The sequence below is a fragment of the Octopus bimaculoides genome, chromosome 1 (genome assembly GCF_001194135.2).
Source record: "Octopus bimaculoides isolate UCB-OBI-ISO-001 chromosome 1, ASM119413v2, whole genome shotgun sequence".
In the NCBI taxonomy this organism is placed as follows: Eukaryota; Metazoa; Mollusca; class Cephalopoda; order Octopoda; family Octopodidae; genus Octopus; species Octopus bimaculoides.
This window is the reverse complement of record NC_068981.1, coordinates 158,320,429-158,329,704: the sequence shown is the minus strand read 5'-3', so window position 1 is coordinate 158,329,704 and position 9,276 is coordinate 158,320,429. Positions and strand designations below refer to the sequence as shown.

Below are 9,276 nucleotides of genomic sequence, written 5' to 3'. Positions count from 1 at the left end.
TACATACATACATACATACATACATACATACATACATACATACATACATACATACAGACAAACAAACAGAATGGGGAAGCAAAAACTTGCATTAAAAGTTGCACGAATATTTCACAGTAACCACTACACCAAATGATATGAAACCTAATGCTGAACAAAGAATACATTATCAGCTAGTAATAAACACTTTTTTTGCAAAAATATTGGAGAATATGACTGCACAGGAAGACAAACGCCAAAGAGTATGTGATTTGGTTCGTGCACAAGTTGATCTGAAGCAGATCGCAAGCACAGTTTATAATGTCAAGAAGAGAATGGACATGGGAAACAACATTCAGACTTCCTCTGAATGTTGTTTCCCATGGATCCAGCAAGAAGCGGAATCAAGATTTCATGAAAACTCTCAAGTCCAAAATTTCAATGGACCCCAACCACATCCATGAGGAAGCTGGCTTCTGAACTTGAGGTGGACCCCAAGACCTCAAAACAATTGTGAATGATATCTTGAGCCTCAAGTCCTACACTGAGACACGTGCTGGCAGAACTAATGAAGGCCAAGAGACTAGAGTGGTGCAAAAAGGTATACATACACAATGGGCATCTTTCAGTTTCCATCTGCCAAATTCACTCAAACAGCTTTCGTCAGCCAGGACTATAGTCACAGATACTTGCTTAAGTGCCATGCAGTAGAACTGAACTCAAAACCATGTGGTTGGGGAGCAAACTTCTTAACCATTCCTGCACCTATACCTGAAAATTGGGTAGTTATATCATGATATCTTTCTGAAGTGCCTGAGCTCCTCTTTATAATGAGAAAGGAAATACTTGATTGATATTACTTAGTTTATTATTCTAATGTATTTCCAGTTGTCTCATAGCATGAAAAACAAAAGCAATCCTGTTAGAAATCAAATTTAGAAACATGATGATTGGAACCAAATGTCATCACATACATTTATGTCTTAGCTGCATCTACTCAAACTACCACCTACCATGGCAGTGTGTATCCTCATCATAAGGCAGTAAGCTGACAGAATCGTTAGTGCACCAGGGGGAAATGCTTAGCGTCTTTACCCTAAGTTCAAATTCTATTGGGGTCAACTTTGCCTTTCATCCTTTTGGAGTTGATAAAATAAGTACCAATTAAGTACTGTGGCTAATATAATTGATTAGTCCCACCCCTTTCCCAAAATTTCAGGCTTTGAGCCTATCATAGAAAGGATTATTTCACATTTATTTTTCAATGTTAGCACAGATATGATGGGTCTTCCCCAGTACAGCAACTTACCATCTTTGCAGTCTGTTATCATTTCCTTCATGAGGCCCAACATCCTGAAACCAGCTTTTGGTATTTCTATCTTTCTCTACTGTGAACTTCTTTTATTTGCATTACTTGGCCATTCATTGTCCAACTGTCAACCTTCAAGCACATTGCTTGCATACATGTTGGGGATAATGGCTCATTGCATCGTAACTTATCTACCTCCACTTCACCTATCATCACATTGTATTAATAACACTATTAATCCAATATAACTTCTTTTAAAATTTTCAAACAAAAAATAATTAATAAACCTTTACTTCAGCACAGAAAAAAAAAATAATAATAATATACCACCCCACTATTAATTAAATAAATTAGCATGTATTCATATTTGTACCTATTTGTATTCTTTCTTCTAATTGCAGTTTTAGAATCTGTACAGAAATTTATTCCTGAAATTGCAAAAGCTAACGCCAGATTGTCCCAAGAGAACCTTCCCAACTTGAATATGGAAAATATTTCTGAAAATGATGATAAAGTTATTGAAATGGTAACTATGATAATGATGATGATATTTTATAATAGTATTTCTAATATGGTTAGGTACAAGGCCACACATTTTGGGTTAGAGAATATTGTGTATTAAATATTAAACAACACCAGCACTTGGTTGGTCCTTACTGACACTGGTAGGAGAAAAGGTAAAGTCGATCTTGGGTGGATTTAAACTCAGAATGTAAAAGAATATAACTGAATAGAAATGATTTCTTACATAGAGCACAAAGCCAGAAAAGGCCGAAGAGAATGCAAGGGAGATCAATCTAAACGGACTAACATTTCCTAAGCGACCACTTGTAGGAGTGTGTGTGTGTATATGTGTGTATAGTTATCCATAATTACCTCTGTTTGATGTACATGAGTGCATTTTTTGACTGGTGTATTGTTTTACTTACATATATGCATTTTATCAGTAGGTACAGTTACATGTTAAACTATCATTTTGTCTGGTTCCCACCCTAAATAAAATCGGTGTATGGGTTAATGACAGCTCTACTAAACTACCTAAAATGAGATGTAAATTTTACTTTGAACCACCAAAACCTGTTTGAAAAATTTACCTCAGACAATAACAACTTATAATTACACTTGTTATTACAAATTGCTTTTATCTTCAATTTTAAACGTTTTGAGGCTTAAAGTGTTTTTTTTTTTTGTTTTATTTTATTTATACACCCATTTTTACATATGTTGGTGGAGAATTGTTGAACACTTGCTTTTGAATGATTGTTTGACTTTCAAGTGTTAATCGCCCTTTTTCTTCCTCTTACTTCTTTTCATCACGAGTTGGGTAAGTTTACAGAACAGTTCCTCCTTCGAACAATTCACAGAATTATATAAAGGTTTAAAGACCAATTTCTGTAGGAAGCAGGTCATAGAGTGAATCAACCATAGAATTAAAATAATACAGCTGCCTATTTCATTAGTTCTGCAGAAATGGGGATACAAAGTTTTATCTGGCAGAATTTTAAACTTAGGCATGGCTGTGTGCTACAGTGTTTGCTTCCCAACCATATTGGTTTCAGATTCAGTCTCACTGTGTAGCACTTTGAACAAGTGTCTTCTATTACAGCCCTGGGCTGACCAAAGCCTTGTGAGTGGTCTGGTAGATGGGAACTGAAAGAAACCTGTTTATATATACACATACATACACACATTATATTTCTGTGTGTATGTTACTGTCTCCTCTTGACATCATGTGATAGTTGTAAGCAAGTGTCACTGTCATGCAAGTGGTGTCTTTTGTTTCCAGTCTTCTGTGGAAACAAGTCTGATAATAGAGAAATATTACCTTACTTGGAAGCAACTGAAGGCATCTAGCTGTAGAAAAATCTGCTTCAGTAAATTTCATCTGATCCATACAAGCATGGAAAAGTGGATGTTAAAACAATAATGATGGTGACATAAGAATAATGAAACTAAATATAGTTAAATGTTTATTTAGTATGATGTAAAGCTGTTACCTCTATTGACAACAAACAGTTTCTCTCATTGTATGAGAATAGATTATTATGGAGCTGTTGTGAGACATGAACAGTAAATGTGAACGATGTACAATGACTGGAGATACATGAAGTGATAAAGGTCTGTTGGGTATATAATGATAATTTATGTGAAGTGAACTAAAAGTGACGGAGATTTAAAGGCTAAATTGTAACTGATGTCTTGCGGAAGAGACAACTTTGCTGGTATGGAATTTGGTTGAAATGAATGAAAGCTGAAGGAAAATCAGCCATTTACCATCAGTTTTGGATATCTGTGCAAAACAACAAGAATCAATGAACTCATCTCTCTCTCTATATATATACAAGGTCTTGCAGGGGATCTCCCCAACTGATGCCAGTGTAAGGAGAAATTAATAATAACCTACTGATTATAACAATGATATAGCTGATTATATTAACAGTGATGACTGTCCAGCAAGAAGTAGGCTTAAGGAAATTGATTGAAGTCAATTAACTTCACCTATAGTTAATCATCATCATCATCATCATCACAGAAAGCATGTACATTATACACCCCTTCCAATCATTTCTTCAATAAAATTGTGGCCTTCTTCTGATGTAGGAATTAATATTTTCAATGTCTTGTCTAATCTAAGCATTATCATCATCATCATCATCATCATCATCATCATCATCATCATTATCATTTAGTGGCATGGGTTGGATGGTTTGACAGGATCAGGTGAGCTGCAGGGTTGCACCAAGTTCCAGTGTCAGCTTTGGCAGGTTTTCTATGGCTGGATGCCCTTCCTAGTGCCAGCATGGAAAAAAGAAACAGACACAAAAATTATGCTAGTGAATGTTAAAAACAGTTGTCTTCGTCGTCATCATCATCATCATCATTGTTTTAACAACTGATTTAATCATGCTGTTATGTGTTAAATAACTTTGCAACATAGTGCATTTCTCTCTCTTTTGTGTGGTGCTGTTTTCACAGAACTATCTTTACTTTTTTTTTCTAAGGTTCTTCTTGATTTTTTTTTTTTACATTTCTTCTCTTAGCATGCATCATCCATTTGCATTACATATTAACACTAGTGTCAGCATCTCTCCTGCACACATGAACTTCTTAATGCTAAGCTGCTTCTTCAGCTCATTTAGTCTCTCTTGTGAACCAGCACTGCACCACCAAACCACAATATATTTCTTTATTGCCCACAAGGGGCTACACATAGAGGGGACAAACAAGGACAGACAAAGGGATTAAGTCGATTACATCAACCCCAGTACGTAACTGGTACTTTATTTATCGACCCTGAAAAGATGAAAGGCAAAGTCGACCTCGGTGGAATTTGAACTCAGAATGTAACAGCAGACGAAATACCACCAAGCATTTCACCCGGTGGGGTAACGTTTCTGCCAGCTCGCCGCCTTCCATCAAACCACAATAATCAGCTCATTCATCTCCATCTGCAAGATTTCATGCTTGTCTTATTGTTATGATGGTGATAATAGAAGTAAGAGTTTAAGTGACAATCATATATTAATGAAATCATAAGAACCACTCCATTTAGCAGATTTGGAAAAGACAGAATATCACAGCTTTGCATTTTTTTTTTTTTTTTGTCCTATAACCTGAGATATGATATTCATCTATATGTTTTATGTCAGTTTTTGTTGGGTCCCCCCCCCCATTTTGGTATGGGTTAGATGAATGTGTATTATTGAGGCGTTGATTTTATTGTCATATACCATTCCTGTCAATAACCTTTACCTGTTTTTCAAGCAAGAAACTATTCATTCCACTCCTCTTCAGATGTGCAGAACTAACAAATGATTTGTGGGCAGAAAGATTTCAACAATATCACCGTCTGTTGCTCAGCAATTTTTCTAAAAAGTGCAGTGTGAACACACAAACACGCGCGCGAGCGCACGCACACACACACACACACACACACACACACTCTCTCTCTCTCTCTCTCATTTATTCAACTTCTGTCTTCCAAATTCACTCACAAAGCATCATTCACCCCTAGGGCTATAATAAATGACACTTGCCAAAACGTCACATAAAAGGACTGGACCAAAAACCACATGATTGCAAAACAAACTTCATAGCCACACAGATATGCCTGCACTTCTGATCTAGATATATAAGTATGTATTATTGTTGATTCTGAGTGAAGGCTGCCAAACTGTTTTTGTAATCTTTTCATAAGATATGTGTAATATATTTATCTCCTGTTAAGTGTATTACAGAGCACCCACTGTATAGTTAGTGACTGGATCTGTAAAGTTGATGTGTACTATAAGATTATTTGATGATAATATAAATGGGAGAGAGATTCATCTTTGATGTTTTATGCTATCTTACAACTTACTGTTCTGAGTTCAAATCCTACTATGGTCAAGTTGTTTACTCTAGGTCAATAAAGTACATTTTAAAGTTTATTTCATTTCAATCAATAATATTCCAATGTTGATTTGAAATTTCCTGTTAATTTATGTTCCAAACCCCAGCTGAATCATGTCAGAGTTATTTTAATAATTTTTCATTATTTTCAAAATTAATTGAAAAAAAGGCAGTGTATTTTAACAGAAAAATGGTGATGAAAGAGTTAAAAGCTAACAAAGAATTTAGTGGAATAACTTTACCATTATTAAACTTTGCCATTATTAAACTAAGACAGTGAGGTGATAGAATTGTTAGCATCCCAGGCAAAATGGTTTGTGGCATTTTGTCTGACTTCACATTCTAAGTTCAAATTCTTCTGAAGTTAACTTTATCTTTCATCCTTTTAGTGGGGTCGATAAAATAAGTACCAGTTGAGCATTGGGGTTTGATGTGATTTAACCCCTTCTCCAAAAATGCTAGTCTTGTGCCAAAATTTGAAACCATTATTAAGCTGGTGTTTGGACCATCAGCATGAAATTTGGATAGAAGTTTGTATCAAGGAACCAAGGGTGGTCTTAGGTATCAAAAGAGCCTGTCTGTCTGTCTGTCTATTTGTCTGTCTGTCTGTCTGTCTATCTATCCATCTATCTACATGCACACACACACACATACACATACACACACATTTTGTGTCAAGTCAAAAGAAATCATTATCATCATCATCATCATCATTATCAACATTATTGTCATCACCATCATCAGCATTAATATCATCAATGACGTCCTTGTTATTCTTTTCTTTTTTTTTTATTGTAGAGTTTAGGAATGTTTGAGTATGAAGGCTCATCGTCATGTGACTCTGATGAGGTGGATGATGGCAGTGAAGATGATCAATGCTATGGGGAAGTGAACGAAAGTAATATCCGACGTAATAAAGCTGGCAGCAAATCAAAACCAGAAAAACCAATCATTGAGGAAATAAGCAGCAGCTGACAGCTGACAGTGGTGTTCTGGTGCCTTGGAGTGTAAGCAAGAAACAAGTAACTGACAGCTGGCAGTGGTGTTTTGGTGTCATGATGAATGGGAGCAGACAAGTAGCCGACCGTTTGCAGTGGTGTTTTGGTGTCATGAAGAGTAGGCACCTGGAAAGTAGTTGATTTGCAGGCACTGATGTTAGCAAGATATGAAAGACAGTCATTAGACATCTTATATAACAAATCTTTAAGAGCGAAATTGTCTTTTTGTAACACATACTCACTGTCTTATTCTTTCTCTTTCCTTTTTTTTTAAATTCTTTATATTCACCCCCACCCCTCTCACGTTCTGCCTAGTTCCCTTTCTGGATTTTTACTTCACCACTAAACTTTCTATTTTTTATCTCAGTAATTTCTTTTACACTCTCTCTCTCTCCTTCTCTCTGTCTCCCCCCCCCTTTTTTTTTCTCTCTCTCTCCTTCTCTCTGTCTCCCCCCCCTTTTTTTTTCTCTCTCTCTCCTTCTCTCTGTCTCCCCCCTCTTTCTCTCTCTCTCATTCTCTCTGTCTCCCCCCCTTTCTCTTTCTCTCCACATTTTCTACCTTTTTGCCTATATTCATATTCTTTTACTATTTCGTTTTTACTCTCTCTTTCTCCTCTTGTTCGCTTTTACTTTCTCCTTCCTTTCCTCCCTCTCACTTATTCACTATTCATGCTCATCCGATTTCTCTTTCTCTCTCTCTCTCTCCCACACACACACATGCGCACACACCATTTCTTTACTTCTCCCCTTTCCTCCTGACCCAGCCAATAACAAAATGTCCAAAATGCTATGATATATACAGCTATACATTTATGGAAAAAAAGAAAAGAGAACATTTTGATCATCTGCCATATTTATTTTTTTTACTTGTAAATTAAAGATTCTTTTTTCCTTCTTGTTATATTTTAAAAAAATTTTCTTTCTTTTTTTAAAATAAATTCAAATTACACAACCAGAAATATTTTCCTTAATATGCTGAAATCTTTATTGTGTTTTTATTATGTTGAAATATAAAGGTCACTGCAGGAAGTATCTGATTCTGCTACATCCAATTAACAACCATTAATCAAAATGATTGCTCCAGTTCCATGCAGCCTGCGTGGGTTTGGTTGGGTTATTATTATTGTTGTTGTTGTTAATTCTGCCTGTAAATATGTGATGGGAACCATGTTATTAAACAGATAAGGCCAGTCTATGATATTTTGCAAATGTGTGGACTGAATGAGAAAATACTTTTTCCTAATTTTTTTAACTGATTCTTTCTTTTTTCGACAGTGCTTAGGTGAAATGGGTGTTTTTTTTTTTTTCAAATTTTAACATTTGCATATTGTTGCAACAGTCTTTCATATTACAAACCTTTTTTTTTCTTTCTTTCTTTCTGAGTAGTCATTCCATATTCATCATTCCATATGCAACTCTACCACCTGGCCCATGGGTGTCTTTATCAGAGTTTGCTCCATTGCAAGTATTTGAACCAGGTTTTTGCCTGAGATTTCCGTTACATCTTGATGTACCATTACTGTTTACTTTTCCCCATATTTCCAAAAACCAGAAGTGCAGCAATATCAAAGGAAGGTTAACTAGGAAGATAGTTTTTGTATGTGGCAGATGCCCAGGAGCAATAAAAACTGAAAATGTGCAGAGAAGAACTTCTACCACATTCCAGGGAGAAAAACTAGAAGCAGTCGATAGCTTCCATTAACTAGGTGACCAAGTCAGTAGTGGGGAAGGGTGCACTGAAAGTGTAACTGCTAGAATAAGAATAGCCTGGGCAAAGTTCAGAGAGCTCTTACTTCTACTGGTGACAAAGGGCCTCTCGCTCAGAGTAAAAGGCAGACTGTATGACGCATGTGTACGAACAGCCATGCTACATGGCAGTGAAACATGGGCCGTGACTGCTGAGGACATGCATAAGCTCGCAAGAAATGAAGCCAGTATGCTCTGATGGATTTAAAATGTCAATGTGCATACTCGACAGAGTGTAAGTACCTTGAGAGAAAAGTTAGACCTAAGAAGCATCAGTTGTGATGTACAAGAGAGACGATTGCGCTGGTATGGTCATGTGGCAAGAATGGATGAGGATAGCTGTGTGAAAAAGTGCCACACCCTAGCAGTTGAGGGAACCTGTGGAAGAGGTAAACCCAGGAAGACCTGGGATGAGGTGGTGAAGCATGACCTTCAAACATTAGGACTCACCGAGGCAATGACTTGTGACTGAGACCTTTGGAAATATGCTGTACATAAGAAGACCCGGCAAGCCAAGTGAGACCATAACCCATAGCCTTTGCCAGGAGTGTAGCCAGCCCACTTATGCATACCTTTCCTTCATTGGACACTAAACTCTGTTTGCGAAGACCTGTCGAGGCACGTGAAATCGAAATTGAACCAAATTTGATGACTGGCACCCATGCCAACCTTTCCTTCAGTGGACACTAAACTCTGCTTGTGAAAACTTGTTGGGGCAAGTGAAATCGAAATCAAAATTGAACCAAATTCGGTGACTGGCACCTGTGCCACTGGAGCGCTAATAGCACTGTCCGAGCATGATCATTGACAGAGCAGCTGTCTGGCTTCTGTGCAGGTGGCACATAAAAAGCAC

The 9,276-nt window shown here is 36.8% G+C and overlaps 1 protein-coding gene across 3 annotated transcripts in view; it reads left to right on the top strand.

The window, feature by feature from the left end:
* The window catches only part of LOC106869342 (NOP protein chaperone 1-like), a 49,580-nt gene extending 41,944 nt beyond the window's left edge, over nucleotides 1–7,636 (top strand). For all 3 annotated transcript variants that reach the window (XM_052972107.1, XM_052972111.1, XM_014915055.2), the window contains 2 exons: nucleotides 1,690–1,814; nucleotides 6,479–7,636. In XM_052972107.1, coding sequence (XP_052828067.1) covers nucleotides 1,690–1,814; nucleotides 6,479–6,655 — 302 coding nt within the window. In that variant the 3' untranslated portion in view covers nucleotides 6,656–7,636. The remainder of the gene's footprint in view (nucleotides 1–1,689; nucleotides 1,815–6,478) is intronic.
* The last annotated feature ends 1,640 nt before the right edge of the window (nucleotides 7,637–9,276 follow it).